The 17331-nt window shown below is 40.7% G+C and overlaps 1 protein-coding gene across 2 annotated transcripts; it reads left to right on the forward strand.

Moving 5' to 3' along the window:
• The first annotated feature begins 16400 nt into the window (after positions 1-16400).
• Positions 16401-16811, forward strand: LOC110294225 (large ribosomal subunit protein eL27-like). Of its 2 annotated transcripts, XM_085836094.1 has the most exons (2): positions 16401-16494; positions 16558-16811. In XM_085836094.1, exons 1-2 carry the CDS (start codon positions 16401-16403, stop codon positions 16809-16811), a joined length of 348 nt encoding a protein of 115 aa, XP_085692220.1. The 2 variants fall into 2 exon arrangements, with proteins under 2 accessions (XP_085692220.1, XP_085692219.1); XM_085836093.1 differs by having other exon boundaries at positions 16401-16811.
• Positions 16812-17331: the final 520 nt, after the last annotated feature.

Below are 17331 nucleotides of genomic sequence, written 5' to 3' on the forward strand. Positions count from 1 at the left end.
CCCATCCCAAATCAATACTGTAAAGCAACACTGAACTGAAATTGCCTGCAGAAAGCACAGCAGAGCCCGGGCAGGTCCAGGCTGGGTGTGGCTGGGTTGCAGCCACATCTGAAGGTTCACCTCACATCCTTCTTGACCTAACTGGGTACCTCGATGTGCTCTTTTCATGGTTGTGGTAGAGTATAGGAAGGCATGTGAAAATACATGAGGCCCCTCAAGCCCTAGATTCAGAACTGGGAAATCACCCAAGAGGCTGAAACAAATGATAGACCCTCATGGTCTTTCTGTTTTTATATGAGCATTGCCCACATGGGCTCTTTGTTTAAGTACTGTGTCTGTTCATAGACTGTGGTTTTTCCCATGTTGTCGATTTATACAATGTTTTTCAACAGCAAATTCGAGTTACTGATTGTCTGCTCTGGTATCTGCATTTTCCTCTGAGTGCAGCCTGTGGAATCCTCCATGTTAGCGTCCCATTCCCTCATCTGCGGCGGCTGTTTCAGCTCACTGGTAGACTTGATTTGCTATCTCATCCCAGATGTCTATACTTCACTAAGCTTAGTTAGTCCCTTTTCTTGTCTCTTTACCCAAGACCAAGGGCTTTCCCAGAACCAGAGGCTTTGAGAGAAGACCAGGAACAACTCTGGGTTACTGCAAATAACAATGGAGCAAAGCATATAGCAGGAGTGGATCTTCTGTCCCTCAGATACCGATCCCAGTGGAACTCTCCCTCAGAGGGCTTCACAGCTCCTTTGGTAAGCAATTTGGTACAAGTTTGTTTTTTTACGAGTGTTTTTGCTGCATTTAAGTTATATCCCTCTTTTCTGACTGCAGATACAGTACAACTATCTATTCTGAGCTCCTTCCCTCAAGCCTCTCTCACCGGGTTGGACTCCACATTCAAACTATAAACATTTCAACCTGTTTTCATCAGCTATTTCATCAAACAGCGAGAAAGATAACTAACAAACTGAAATACTAGAATAAAATATGCTTACCAGCTAAAGACTCAAACCTTTACACAATTTACCATTATCTTGGTGTTTTGCCTGCATGTCTGTCTGTGTACAGGTGTCAGATCTTGTGAACTTCCATGTGGGTGCTGGGAATCCATCACAGACCTCTGGAAGAGCACTCAATGCTGTTGACCACTGATCCATCTCTCTAGCTCCTAGAGAACTAAGCATTAAAGGTTGCTGCTGTTTTCCAGGGATGGTGTTTCTGGGCTTCAGGTAGAAAGAAATAGCTCATCTAGATTGGGTAATAAGGATTGGGTAGTAAAGAAATGTTTCTCAGAAGAATAACAGCTTCCATTGGTGGTCTGGTTTGGTTCCTGTGAGTCTGTTGTGCTTACCCTCCATTGGATAATGCAACAGATGTAGCTGTTCATTTCTCAAGTCCCCTTCTTAAAGAGAAATGAAGGCATCTGAGGTGCCTAGTAGCTGGCAAAACAGCATAAACTTACCTTCATTGTTTTCAATTTGGATTGAAATATTGAATTGTTTTATATCATCATTGTTATCATCATCATCACCACCACCACCATCATCATCATCTTTATATCACAATGCTCTGGACCTTTTTCAGCTCAGTTAACTGAAACTCCATACCCACAGAACTTCATGTTTTCCCAATTACTGGCCACCTCTTTCCCATCCTGTTTCTTTGCATTTGGCTATTTTAGATACTTTAAAATGTCGTTATAAAACATTTCTTTTTCTGATTGTCTCATTTCATTTAGCACATGGTCCTTAAGGTTTATCTAGAGCAGTGGTTCCCAACCTGTGACTCATGACCCCTTTGAGGGTCAAACCACCTGTGCACAGGGGTTGTGTAAGAGCATCCTGCATATCATATAAATACATACATATATATGCACACACATATATGTATATATGTATATGCATATATAATGATTTAGAGTTTGTTTAAAACATCTCAAAGGTTTCCACATACATGTTTGTAGCTAGCTGTGGTTCAAAGGAAAGAGAATAGAACCATAGGAGACCCTGCTTTCTTTCAGGACTCCTAGAAATGGCTAGCGGTATAAACTTGTTTAATTACTTAACTTTCAAAGATTTATAAGTAAAACCAATGGGTGGTTTCATAATTATCGACTAAATCATTATGTTTTCTCAAAGAAGAACTTATAAAAGTTTAGTGTAGTGTAAAATTACTGAGTAGGCAGGTGTGGTCAGAAGTGATATGTACGGAAGCAGGTCTAAAGGTGAGGATTTGTCTGTGTGTCTGTGGTTGTGTCAATAAATGTGTTCATGTCAATAAATTATGCAGTAATTATAATTAGGAAAATCTAATAATATGGCTGTGATAGCTAATGTGTAGAAGAATCACAGAATACAATACTCTAAAGCCATCAAAATGGTGTGCACTAATTATAATTGAGAAAGAAAGCCAGACCTGATGGTGCAGCTCCTCAAAGGTTTGAGGCAGGAGGATTGCAAGTCCAAAGCCTGCCTGAGCTATACAGCCATCCTGAGGAGTTTGTGATTGCTCACCTCAAAATATAAAAGACAAAGGGTGCTGGATACAAACTTCAGAAGTACAGCGTCTAGTCAGCAAGCACAAGGGGCCCAGGCTCAATCTCCAGCACAGCAAAAAAGAAGAGAAAGAAAGAAGATGATGGTCACTAAGATAGATAAAAAGTAAGTTACAAAGCAACACGTTCATATATGGTTTTTATTCACAATGTGAAGTTGAAATAAATCTTTCCAAAGCAGCCTCCATAACTGAATAATAAAGTGCACTCCAAGCAAATACTACACATAGTGGACTATATCCCAGCTTAAAAAATGTTCACAGCTGAGTAGCTTATCCAGTCACAGGTCGCCACCTGATCAGACCATGTCCTTATACAGCAAACGCTGATCCAGCCAATGAGGTCACTTCTGCATAGTACTTACTGACATGCAGTGAGGAGGGGCCTTCTGGATTGTCTTTGGTCTGGAATGTTGCCCAGTGCAAGAGCATTTTCTATTCATTAACTTTGTTCAATTTATCTGGCCTAGGCTTTTATCAATAGGAAGCAGCCTAAGGGGATAAAAGTCAAAATAATAACAATGGTTTTCTCTAGGTAATAGGTAATTTTTTCTTTTTTCGTTTTACCTACATTTTTATAAATTTAGTACACTTTAAACTTTCTTAAGCTTATTTATAAGTCATAGCATGTAACATAGTTACATTTTAACCAAATGACTTCTAACAACTAGAACTGGTCTTCTGCATCTTACGGTTAACCATTTAATTGAGGTATAATCATGATTTTAGATTTCAAGAGCTTTTAAAAAAGGGCTGTTCTGTAAAGCATAAGGTTTCTACGTCACAGAAGTATGGAAGCAACACTCTAACGTCATGTGACAGAAAGAAGCAAGTGCAAGTAAGGGACCTAAAAAATAAACTCCCCCCCCGAAATACACACAAATGCTATTGAAATTCCATTACATAGAAACCTTTTATACAGATATGGTTTTCTAAGTTATTTATTGTGAGCCACACTCTTCTGCCCCTTAGGCTGCAATAAGTGATGTTCAAGAGAAAGCTGGGGAGGAAAGGGTTATTTCAACTTATGGTTGTGGTCCATCAGGAAAGGATGACAGGGCAGAAACTGTGAAGGAACGCTGCTTCCTGGCTTGTTTTCCTGATTTGCTCAGCATGTTTTCTTATAATTCAGGACCACCTGCCCACGAGTGGCATCACCCATAGTAAACAGAGTCCTCCTCCACCAATCATTAATCAGGAAAATGCCCCCACAGACTCACCTACAAGCCACCTGATGCAGCCACTTTCTCAACTGAGGCTTCCCTAGCTGTGTCAAGGTGACAAAAAACAAATCAGGAAACACAAGTACACATGATTGTTATAAGTTTTGCCTTCATAAAGCATGCTTTTATAGTTCACACTGCAATAAAATACCATTAATCAAGTAGCTTAAAGGCAATATAAATATATTTCTGAAGGTCTAGGAACTAGACCCTGGACAAGAGAATTCCAAGATTAAAACAGATTGCATGTCTAGTAGGGAGCTACTCGTCATTTTCATTGATAGTATCTAATAGTTATATCCTCACAAGATGGATGAGTGGGCTATTCTCTGAGGTCGTGTGTGTGTGTGTGTGTGTGTGTGTGTGTGTGCACACGCGTGTGCATGTGCATGAATGTGCACACACGTACACATGGGAGTATGAGTGTGTGTGTAGGCTAAAGGTGCATGTTGGCTCTCTTCCACAATTGTTCTTGTCTAAGTCAGGGTTTCTGTTGTTGTAGTAAAACATCTTGACCAAAAGCAACTCGGGAAAGAAAGAGTTTATTTTACTGTACACTTCTATACCACAGACTATCATTTAAAGAAGTTAGGCAGGACCTCAAGACAAGAACCTGGACACAGAGACAGAAAGCCATTGGCAACACTGCTTACTGGATTGCTCTACAGCTTGCTCAACCACTTTCTTACAGTATGCAGATCCACCAGCTCCGGGGCAGCACCATCCACAGTGAGAGAGGCCCTCACGCACCAAACACCAATCAAGAAAATCCACCACTGACTTGGTCAAAACTCAATCTGGAGAGAAGATTTTCTCCATTGAGGTTTTCAGTTCTAAAATGACTTTAGCAAGCAAGTATCAAATTGACATAAAAATAGCCAGCATAGCTCTCAAGGCATTTGCACTAAAATCAGGAACAAGACAAAATACCTACTCTTTCTCCTCCTGTTCAGTGCAGAATTCGAAATCATACCTAGATTAAACAAGACAAGAGAAGAAGACAAAGGAGATACAAATAAGAAAGGATTAAGCCAAAGTATTCTTGTTTGCAGATAATATGATTGTATATATAAAAGACTCAAGTGGTGATTTGAATAAGAACAGGCTCTATAAGCTCATGCATTTGCCTGCTTAGTCCCCAGTTGATGAACTGTTTGGAGAGGACTAGGTGTGTCCTTGTTGGAGGAACTGTGTCACTAGGGATGGGCTATGTCCTTAGCATCATGCCTGCCTTCATGCCACCAAACTCCCCACTGTGAGGATAATAGAATAAAGTTTTGAAACTGAAAGCAAGCCCCCAAATAAATGCTTTCATTATGTGAGTTCCGGTGGTCAAAATGTCTATTCATGGCAGGAAAAAAAAAGCCAGACATAAAATTCCTGAAATGGTGAAATACACTCAGCAAAGTAGCAGTGTCCGTAGCCTCCCTACAGGTGAACACCAAACACACTGAGAAAGAAATCATGAAAAAATACCTTTATCAATAGTCTCAAAATACACTGGCGTAAAGGTTTTGTTAATAACTGACATGGCAGGATCCACATCACTATGAAAGACTTATACAATGAAAACTTAAAGACACTGAACAAAGAAACTGAAGACTATAAAAGTCCTAATGCTTGTGGGTTTGTAGAGTTATAATTGCCATCTTAACAAAGCAATCTATAGATGATCTCCATCAAAATAGTCCATCACAGATATCTAATGCACAATTTACAAATAAAATGCATATTACTTTTTACTGTCAATTTCATATAGTCAAATGATTCCTTCATAATATGTTTATTTCAAGTTTTTTTTATCTATAGACAACCTGTCTGTGCATAGTATTCAATTCTGATTTGCCTAATAAAGTCATATCCCAACCCACCATCACTTTCCCATTAAATGTTTTGAGAAACTCATCTGATAAATGAATTACTCTTAAACTATTTCTCATGTTTAGAAAGTGCTTGCGTTAAACCAAGACTTCTGCCTTAGTTCTACATATGGTGACAGCATTTGTTTAACATTTTCAAAGATTAGATGATCATGTGACTCTGCGTTACTCCTACAACATCCTGCAACTCATTGAATTTAACTTCATATTTTAAGCCTAAGCCCAAATAGCACTCTCTTTCTTTCTTTCTTCCTTTCTTTCTTTCTTTCTTTCTTTCTTTCTTTCTTTCTTTCTTTCTTTTTCTTTCTTTCTTTCTCTTTCTTTCTTTCTTCCTTTCTTTTTCTTTCTTTCTCTTTCTTTCTTCCTTCCTTCCTTCCTTCCTTCCTTTCTTTCTTTCTTTCTTTCTTTCTTTCTTTCTTTCTTTCTTTCTTTCTTCCTTTCTTTTGGTTTTTCGAGACAGGGTTTCTCTGTGTAGCCCTGCCTGTCCTGGAACTCACTCTGTAGACCAGGCTGGCCTTGAACTCAGAAATGCTCCTGCCTCTGCCTCCCAAGTGCTGGGATTAAAGGCGTGGGCCGCCACGCCCAGCCTCAACTAGCATTTTCTTATAGCAATCGAGTGTAATTAACTTTTCACAAAACAAATCATGGCTTCAATTAGTTGAGAAAATGTAAATCCTGGGATAATATTTCCTTTGTTTGTTCAACTTATACAAAAATAACTGAAGACATACAATTTAAACTTTAACATGGCCTATCAACATTTTCTCCAATATTTCTGCAGCAAAGCATTTCATTTATAATGGGAAGAGATTTTCTTAGTATGAGTGTTCCTACCATTCAAAGTCCAGGATAGTAACAGTGTGATGATCTCTGAGGTGGGTGACATAATTCAAATGGAACAAAATGTATGTCTTTGAAGACTTTAAGGTTGTTTTAGTTTCTGGAAATCTCAAGCTGGAATGACTTACATTGTCAGAAACTGTGTAACACACCTGATTCCACTGATACAGCTCCAGGAGAACAAGGCCAAGGTGGATCAAGCATTCGCTTCCAGAAACAAGCAATCAGCAAACACAGCGCAGTATATTGAGGGAATAGGATGAGCTTTCAGAACTTGAAAAACAAATTTCAAACAACAATACCAGTTTATATAATGAAAATAGTTCATCTATATTTGCACAATTCCATGCATATTTTTATTTTGACTAAACTAACAAAAGGTTGAGGTTTCTAAAAAATAACTTATAATATTAATTCTACTGAACATCAAGCTGACAAAATCCCTGAGATTTGGCTCTCAACAGACAGTAGGAACCAGTTCTCATCATCTCTGCTACAACACACAGCTTTACAATCTTCAGGAAAAAAAATTTAATAGAGGTAATAATGGAAAGGTGTCTAATATTGATGTGTGTGTGGGCACGTGCATGTGTGTGTGTGTGTGTGTGTGTGCATGTATAAATACTGTTGTTCCTGGTTAAGATCTTTCTTTTTCCACTGAAGCAAGTTTATTTCATATAACCTCACTGGCGCCTATGGGAAGTCTGAACATGGTTATAGTTGGTTACTGATTGCCAAGGATCAAGGGGGAAATGGCTGTTAAGGTTTAGACTTCTTGATTCTACAGTTGTAAGGTCAAGGAGAAGGCACACAGGCCTCTAAGAATCACCACTTCCACCTGTAAAGCCTCACTACAAGATGCAGGTAAGTAAAAACCACGAGTTTAGCATTTTCAGTTCCTTACAACTCCTATTTCCAATTCTGCTACCAGGATAAAAAGGTTCTTAACACTGTGAGCCTAGTGACACATTGTTTCTCAGGCAGAGTGTCTGCAAAGTTTATTTCTATAAAATACTTTCTAAGTGATCTAGAGAGTGGCTTAAATGTAAGAATAAAGCCTAAATTTAACAATTATGGAAAAGAAAATTATTTTAAAGTGAAAAAAAAAATGTATTTCCACTGAGAAATGTAGGAGAGACTCAAAGAATCTTGAGCTGTGTAGATCCTTGGTTTCAAAAGAATTCAGGTTTCTCTTTTCACTTGAAAGTTCCCCCTTGTCATTTTAAACGATAGAAACAGTACTGGCTCCTTCCTGAGCAACAGTTCTAGCAAATCGACCAAAGCTTGCACTGTGAGTAAAGGTGATAAAACTCGTGGCTCTGGTGTGTTTCACAGGGAGGCAGGTTTACTCTTTGTAGAAGCTTAGCTGTCTATTTGTTTTCATGTATAATGTTCTAGTATATATGGTGCGTTCAATTTTACCTCAACTGGAGCTTTGCTTGTCAAAATAGTAATACTGTAATTTCTGGCTTCTCAAGCAAAATGAAGAAATAAGATCAGGATAAGTTAACCATGAATCCTTTCCCAGCTTCACCGTCTTCCCTACAGATGAAAACAGGCAAGGGACTTCTGGAAAACTCTATATAAGCTAAGAAATATCATTCTTTTTCTTATTGCTAGGAATGGAACCCAGTACTTGACACATGATAGACTAGCATCCCACTGTCTGTCTAAGAAGTACCTCATTTTTGTTTTAAAAATAACTTATTGCTCAGCCCATACAATGTTACTTGTATGTACATGATTTCAGAGCTGACCAATTGATATTACATAGCTATTTGGTATTTTCTTCCCTGGGGAAGCCTTTCTCCCATTTTCAGCATTTCTCAGTTGCCTTTTTGGAATTCTTTTTTTTTAATTAGGTATTTTCTTCATTTACATTTCAAATGCTATCCCAAAAGTTCCCCAGACACCCCCCCCCCAATCCCCTACCCACCCACTCCCACTTGGCCCTGGCGATCTCCCGTACTGAGGCATATAAAGTTTGCAAGACCAAGGGGCCTCTCTTCCCAATGACAGCCAACTAGGCCATCTTCTGATACATATGCAGCTAGAGACACGAGCTCTGGAGGTACTGGTTAGTTCATATTGTTGTTCCACCTTTAGGGTTGCAACCCCTTCAGCTCCTTGGGTACTTTTCTCTAGCTCCTCCATTGGGGGCCTTGTGTTCCATCCAATAGCTGACTATGAGCATCCACTTATGTGTTTGCTAGGCCCCGGCATAGCCTCACAAGAGACAGTTATATCAGGGTCCTTTCAGCAAAATCTTGCTGGTGTATGTAATGGTGTCAGCGTTTGGAGGCTGATTATGGGATGGTTCCCCAGATATGGCAGTCTCTAGATGGTCCATCCTTTTGTCTCAGCTCCAAACTTTGTCTCTGTAACTCCTTCCATGGGTGTTTTGTTCCCAATTCTAAGAAGGGGCAAAGTGTCCACACTTTGGTCTTCTTTTTTGAATTCTTTATCTAGGATTCAGGTTTCCCCCTTCTATGTTAGCATGCCTATTGGTGTGTCCCCTTCTGTGTTCCTGTGCCTATTGGTGAGTTATTGTTGTTCAGGTCTTGTTTAGGCAGTAATGTTGGTGAGACTTCATGGGCATAGATTCTCTGACATTTATAGGAGATGCAATCTCACAGAATAGTTCCTGTTCCTCTGACTTTAACAATCTTTCTGCTCCCCGTTTGGAATGATTCCTGAGCTGAAGTGAGGTTTGTATTTATATATTTAGCAAAGAGAGAGAGAGAGAGAGAGAGAGAGAGAGAGAGAGAGAGACAGAGACAGAGACAGAGAGACAGAGACAGAGACAGAGACGAGACAGAGAAATGAAAATTAAAAAAAAATAGGCCATGAATTTGAGAGTCAGCATGGCTGATTTACATAGAAAGTGTTAAGGAAAGAGAAGGGTGAATGGTGTGATTTGTTACATAATTCCAAAAAATATTACTTAGAGAAATGCAAAAATGAAAAAGTATATATGAAGCTGGAATTCTGGGTTACAAGCAGTTACTCTTCCTTCTCTAGAGCCATGGTTTGAAACCTTCCCTTTTTTTTTCCCCTTCCCACTCATAGCACTGTCCCCCACATCAATGTCTTCTCCCCTTTCCCTCATGGCCTAGTTTATCACTTCCCTTCTGACTTTGTACTGACCTTGTGACATCAGGATTGACAGGATAAACTGACTAAGGTGGTGATGGGATACTCTCAGTCCTCATTCCCCAAGTCTATCCTGGCTCTGGGCTTGGCCTTCCTCACAAGAACACTGAGTGTCAGCCTGGTAAAGAGGTGTACAGTCACTCTTTTGGAAGAACGCATCCTGGTTGCAGACAACCTGTGGACAGAAACCAGCCTCCTTAAGGATTCACTGTGTACAGTAGACCAAAGTTAGGGACATTAGTCCTCATACAGCTCTGTTGCTGAACATAAGCAAAGTACCTAGGATTAGAGGCCAGCATGCAATTCCTCTCTCTCTCTTCTTGGCAAAATGTTTTTGTACACTGTGTAAAGTTTACCCTTGTATTATCTCAAATGCTGATTTCTTTATCCCATTATCTGGCTTCAATCTGGACATGGCTCTGCTTTGTTTATTCTTAGAAGCTCCTTTCCCAACTTTGTAGAAACATTGCTCCTCATTCATTCTCTGCCTTGTCCTTAAAAGCCAATGAGCCAATCTAGAGCTTTAGAGAAAATAAGGTGGGACTTCCGATTCTAGGAAGGGTGGAGAAATAGGCAGGAAGGAAGGAGGGGAGCCACAAGGAAAGGGCAAGGAAGCATCAAGAGAAGAGAGCTGGAACAAGAAAGGATAAAAAAAAATGCAAGTAAATAAGATGGGAAAGTTGTCTGGGAGGAAGCCTGGTAGCTTGGCGGTTTAGAATGAAGTAATCATTGCTTCAGTGTTTGGCCCAAGGCAATTGTAATAAATCGTAGTCTCTCTGGGTAGTGATTTGGGGAATTAACTGGCTAATGAATAATTGCTGATGTTCTAATATCATGAATCTATATTAATATAACAATCATTCAACACTACCTGGTCCCAAATATGATGATGGCAGCATGCATAAGCTGTGGATGCTTAAGTCTCAGACCATCCCACCCCAAACACAGATAACCCAGTCTGATCTCAGTAACAAAGCAGACCTGCTTATTCCTTAGAGAAAGTGATAGATGCACACAATGGAGCATAAACCTGGTTTATAGCCAGTACTAAAAAAATTTTATTTCTCCACCTCCCTTTAAGCATACTATAATAATTAATACTTTGTTCATCAAAAGTAATGGACTACCCTAAAATGGACCCTTATAATTGATAGTAATATAGCTCATTAGGTGTCCCTTGCTTTGAACAACTGCTTCAAATGTAACATTCTGATTTTTTTATAGGCAGTCTTTTCCGTTTCTCTTTTCAATGTTTTATTGATTCTTTTTGAGTTTTACATCATGCACCCCAGTCCCACTTCTCTCCTTATCTCCTCCTATGTGGTCTCTGCCCTTGCAGCCTCCCTGACAAAGGAAGTTAAACAACAAACAAACAAAGCATAGAAAACATCTCATCATAGAAGCTGTAGTGTGCCAATGTGTCCCATAGTATATTTCTCTGTCCCAATATCTTCCCTTGCAAACATTCATTGCAATGTGTCATTGGTGTGGCTAGAGGCCTCGGGATTCTGCCACACCATCAATATTGCATTCTTAATGGGACTCATCCAAGTTATCTGTGGTTGCCCTTCAGTTTTGACTGAGCAGGACTGGCCCTTCCATAGTGTGTCTGGTGTGTTTCCCTGCCCAATGGCAGGCAAGTATATGGATGTCTTCCTTCTCCCACACTGCAGTTGGGCCCCTATATCTTGTGATTTCTAAAATATATTCTTTTGAAGAGTAGACATCTTTGGCCTTCAGTTACATAGGAAGTCCAGACTTCACCCCCACAGTTACCTGGCAACAGGCAGAATGGCCCAGCCCACTATAAAAGGAGCTGCTTGTCCCCTCCTTGCTCTTATTCTCGCCTCCTGCCCTCCTCCTCCCCCTTAATTCCTCCCTCTCTCCACATGGTCATGGCCTCCCTCTGATTCTCTACTCTCTCCTTCTCTCTGTCTTTCTACAATAAATGCCTTAACACCCCCCCCCAAAAAAAGAGTAGACTTTTTTCTCAATTCTCTCTCTTTTTTTAAAATAAATTTTCATTTTTAATTTTGTTTATTGTTATTTTTGGTGTGTGTGTATGTATGTATGTATGTATGTGTGATGCATGTGATATGAGGGAGCATGTGTATCACAGTAGATGTGTGGCCATCAAAGTACAATTGGGAACTAGCTTTCTCTTTCCATCTTTATATGGGTTCCACAAACTGAACTCAAGTCAACAGTCTTGACCAGAAAGCACCTTCACCTACTGAGCCACCTCGCTGGCTTTCTCCTCAATGATTAATCTGGTGGACCAGAAAAACTATAGAAAGAAGAACCCACAGTGTGAACTTGGGAAGAATGAAATACCTTGCTTGCTTCTGCTAGTGTGATGACTGAGAACAAGCCCCAGGACCCTGGGTTCTTCATTTTGGAAAGTGGGAATTAAATGTAACCTGGGGGCATTTATCACCAGCCATTCCTGTGTGTTTTGTAATGATAATTTATCTCACCTATATTGGCTATTCCAAGCAAAATAAAGTATACTAGCTTTCTCTGAGATCCAGGGAAGACAACATATATGAAACTGTTCTTGTACCACCCAACAAGGGAGTCACTAATTATCAATGCTATTTAAATTAAAATCTTAGCTCCTTGCATCACATGATTAATAGCACACATGGTTAGCTGTGGTTAATAATACGTCATCACCTATAATGTTCTGAGGAGCCAGTGTGCACTGCACACAGGACTGTAAACCATCCATGACAGAGGTTACCATCCCATAAACAAAATTACATCACTGACTGAGCCCTGTTCGTGGCAACGAGCCAAAGGTCATCTTCTATTCACAAATACACTACTGTTCACATCCTTTCCCAAGAACTGAAGAAAATGGGTTTGCTCTTAATTGCCCATCTTATTATTGGATACTCATTCCTACTCACACTCGGAGATCTGAGTTTTTCCATGATTGCATAATATGAGCTTTTTTAAAATTTCCTTCTCTGTCTGTTTTGTTGTTGTTGTTGTTGTTGTTATGTGTACTTGGTGCTGAGGATAAAAACCAGGACCTGTGTTCACTATCCAAGTGGTCTAACACAGACTTATCTGCCTGCCCCAGACAGAAGTCTTTAGCTATCAAGCTGACTCATCCAGATTACAACTAAAAGAAAGCTGTGTCCTTACGCTGGCAAATGCATTGTTGATTTCTTCCCATACACTAGACCTGTGATTCAGTCAAGGGCAGGAAATGGTGAAATACCACAGCTACATGGAGACACAGTCCCTTTCACCATTATATGAGTAAGGAAGTTGTGCCTGAATGTTATATATAATGTACATGTTAACCCTGCTTTAGGAACTGAGTGTATCTCTTACCTTTTGTTTTGAAAACATGTCTAGAGACAGGTCTCAGAGGGAATATCAAAAAAAAGAATAGACTCCCATCTTTGTTAGCTTTCTATCACTGTAACAAAATACCCAAGAAAAACAACTTACAAGGACGAAAGGTCTATTTCTGCTCACCACTAGAAGTCTCACAGCTCCACTGTTTTTTGTTTTTGTTTGTTTTGTTTGTTTTATCCCCCTGATAGTGAGATAGAAGATCACTGTGGAGAGTGTAACTGTGAAGCAAACTTATCCCCGGATGACTGAAAGGGAAAACATCAGCTCAGTCCCCAAGACCAAGTTCTCAGCACAAAGGAGACTGATTTGCCCCAGAGAAACAGAGGGCAGGGAATAAGAGACAAAGACAGGAGATAGAGGGCTAGGGAGATGATGAACACGGGAGAGAGGGAAGGGGCCTTTGTTCTCTAGGACCAAGATTGTCTCTTGATAGAGAGGAGACAGACATGGTCCATAGGCAAATGGTGGTTTCTAAAGGTACAAGGGAAAAGCCTGTGTTAGGATTATGTGTTTGATTTTAATAGAGCATGTTAGCCAAAGGTGGCTTTTTGATTGCTGGACTTCAGTTGTTTGATAGCTGGACCTTGGTTGTCAGCCTCAAGAGGAGGAAGTGGCCAAATAAGGGAACAGACACTGGGGCTAGCTTTAAGAATGTAATTTAATAGTTTTCAGCAAGGAATTGAGGGAGAAGGGCAAGGCCTGCCAGAACCAGGCTCTGCACACTTGAGCTGCCCAGAGTCCCTTCAATGACCAGGGTGGCAAGCAGAGAAAGCAGGGGAGGAGCCAGGGTCCAATATACTCACAGTCCTCAGTGACTCAATGTCCTTGCTCTCAAGTTTCACCTCTGAGATGCTGCCCCTGGCCCCTTAGGTAGCACTGCAGGTTGGAGGTCAAACGTTTAACAAATGGCCTTTGGATGGGGATTTAAGATCCAAAGCATCACACCTTCTAAGAGACAAAGCCAAATCTGTCAAGGCTTTTCCTGGGAAGGGCAAAATGTTTATATTCAGCTAGGTCAGCCTTCAAGAATGTGGACCACTCACTGGCCTTTTCTTAGGCTCTCTCTCTCTCTCTCTCTCTCTCTCTCTCTCTCTCTCTCTCTCAAATCTGTAAAACAGTGTGATTAGCCAAGACATCACAAACATTCTCTTAAGAGAACCGATTTTCTTCTAGGTTTAAACTTGAAACAACTCTCCTCAGCCTCTTTTCACCACAGCCTTCAGTCGGGGAGGCATGCCTGAATAACTCCCTGAAGCCTTTGTGTAAAGCTTAGTACCTTGTTTTAGAATGAATGATAGTACTCTGGTTCCCATGAGAAAGCCCTCTTCTGTATAAATGCACAGCGTGGTGCTCTGTTGCTGAGTTTCTTCAGATGGCTCATGGATGGCAGTGCCTGTATCTTGGACTCATAGTTTGAAGATATAGGGCTACGAAGGTGATCTTATTCCACTGAGGTTTTTAATTTGATTCAAAATTAAAATGAAAGAGGGTCTGGGTGGGCTATCATCTTTTATAGGCTCTACTTAAGGATGAGGTAAATTGATCTTGAGATGGCAGACATGAGGATTTTTGTGAAGTTTTTCTGTCTCTTGGGTTCTTTTTCTGTATTGTCCTAATGCTTCAGGAAGCTCTCCCCTGGGGAAAAGCATGAGTGTAGCTTAGTGTTTTATAGTCTGTTTTTTATTGTAAAAACTTAGGCCTTCAACTTACATTGAGAGTAAAAGCCTGGTAGGAAACCTTGGGAAAGTTACTTGCAACTCAGTTCCCTAATCTCTAAAATACAATTACAAATTCCTCTGATGGTGTAGTGTCATAAGGAAGCATCTAGCATGACACTTGGCACATGCCAAGAGTGTGAGAAGTTGCCTATTTCATTTCCTCTCCATGCCATCTGTGAAAATAAATACGAAAGCCATGAAAGATGATCCCACTTCAGCTTTGCAATGGTGGTATTGAGTCTTTATCCTTTGCTTAGGTTCCATAATCTTAGTCTGTGAATTACAGGGTTTGTGTTGCATGCATAAACATTGAAAGAATAGCCTGTCATACGACATATGCAAGCCACTCTTGGAGAGTACACAGGGTGGGAGACAGGCAAGCCATGGCCTCACCCTGTTCCTCTCACATGTCTCACTGACCAATGGGCAGATTCCAACGTAGCTGTTTTAATCACAGGCTCTTACACTGGGGAGTCACCATTCCTTGGTGTGACTCATCTACCAATACAGTAGACTATATCCTAAAACCAGCAAAATTGTTTGCTAAGGGCCATACTTCCTGAGTCATAAGCTGGCCGTGGCTCACAAGCTGCTCCCTGAGGGCCACATCTGGCCTGCTTCTTTGGGAGTACATCTGAGACCTAGGAATGACATTTCTTCCTGTCTTTAAAAGATAGGAGGAATAGAGTTATTCTGACATTCAACAACGATATTAAATTCAGTGAATAAAGTTGCTCTGGAACACAGTCACACTGTTGACCTGTGTTCTATCCTTAGATACCACCAGGCTATGAGAGCCAAGAAGTTGCTACAGGGAGCATGTGATGGAAAATATTTACTACCTGGACATTTTCTCCCCCATCCCCACCTCCACCCCCACCCCTGGGGCGGAGCTAGAGTACCTAGCACCATAGCCCAGCTCTGAATTCATATCCTCCTTTCTTTGTCTTGTCTCAGCTCTCGAGTTTCTCAACTGCATAACAAAAGTGCCTATCTCACAGGTCTTTGTGATGACTACACAAATAGGCAACATTTATTAAGGTCTGACACTCATTAATTACTGTGTGTGTGTGTAATTTATCTTTGTTTTCATTATTAATTTGTTGGCAATCACTGTAAGGATTTCATTTATAGCCCTCCATTAAAATTCACTTCTTAAGGGAGAAGGAGTAACCGGAGTCTAATGTCTCCTAATGTAACAATTAAGGTAGTCACTTATCCATAAAATGAAGCCTGCATTAGTCACAAATGCTTTATTGGTGACACATATTTTTTGTGATATTTTCAAACTCGAGTCCTGAAAGAGCTTAAATTCAAGTGTGAGTTGAGCCCTGTTCACCTAGCCGATTAACGTTCCAAACTACAGGACAAAACCTCAAAATGCCTAATCAAAGACCATGGTATTTGAAAACAGTAATTTTATCTCCAGAAGCAGACGTAAAACAGGCCACACCTTTGCTATGTGATCACAAGGACTATTGGAACGGTTTCTCACTATTTAGAACTTTCGGTTTTGGAGCTTATGTATCCAAAGAGAACTTGGTCTCACACTATGGTCAGTCTTGTTCATTAAAGTGTTTCTCAAAATGTTAAAAACAAAACCAAGAGCGAAAGTGTCCTCCTTTCCTTTCTGCTGGGTACTGCTGCCTGCTGTCAAGATGGGCAAGTTCATGAAACCCGGGAAAGTGCTGCTGGTCCTGGCCGGACACTACTCTGGACGCAAAGCCGTCATCGTGAAGAACATTGACGATGGCATCTTGGACCGCCCTTACAGCCATGCCCTGGTGGCTGGAATTGACCGCTATCCCCGAAAAGTGACAGCTGCCATGGGCAAGAAGAAAATCGCCAAGCGATCCAAGTTCAGGTCCTTTGTGAAAGTTTATAACTACAACCACCTCATGCCCACAAGGTTCTCTGTGGATATCCCCTTGGACAAGACTGTTGTCAACAAGGATGTGTTCAGGGGCCCAGCTTTGAAACGCAAGGCCAGGCGGGCGGCCAAGGTCAAGTTTGAGGAGCAATACAAGACAGGGAAGAACAAATGGTTTTTCCAGAAGCTACGCTTTTAGGTATATTTTTGTTTCGTCATTAAAAATAAAAATAAATTAATAATAATAATAATAATAATAAAAGCAGGTAACGGTTGGTGACTCTCATCTGGAGGCTGAGGCCATGAGAGGCTACCCTGAGAACCTGGGTCTCAAAAGTAAAGAGTAAGAGCAAACAGTCAAAAACAAACAAACAAAACATCAACCAACCAACACTGTTCAGTCCTTAACAGTCCAGTGCCAGCAAACAATTACCTCTTGTTGCAATTGCACCAAAAACCAAAAAAGAAGCTGAGAAACATCTGAACAACCCACGTGAGTTTCACATCCTTTCCAGGAAGCTTCACCACTGGGGTTGTTTCTATTTGAATCATCCAGAAAATTAAACAATTCACTTTCCTACGATTGATCTGGGTGAGGCTGTCCTGCCTAGAAACTGCCCTCTTCTACCCCACCCCACACACCCACGCCTAGCAATCGCACCTGAGCTACATTCAGCTTAACGGTTGGCAAAGAAGCAGGCCACCCTCAGTCAAAGCTA

The sequence above is a fragment of the Mus caroli genome, unplaced genomic scaffold, assembly GCF_978045245.1.
Source record: "Mus caroli unplaced genomic scaffold, Mus_caroli_1 scaffold_4, whole genome shotgun sequence".
Taxonomy (NCBI): domain Eukaryota; kingdom Metazoa; phylum Chordata; class Mammalia; order Rodentia; family Muridae; genus Mus; species Mus caroli.

Coding starts and splice junctions, on each gene's coding strand:
- LOC110294225 (XM_085836093.1), top strand. CDS start 16,401: ATGGGCAAGTTCATGAAACCCGGGAAAGTGCTGCTGGTCCTGGCCGGA.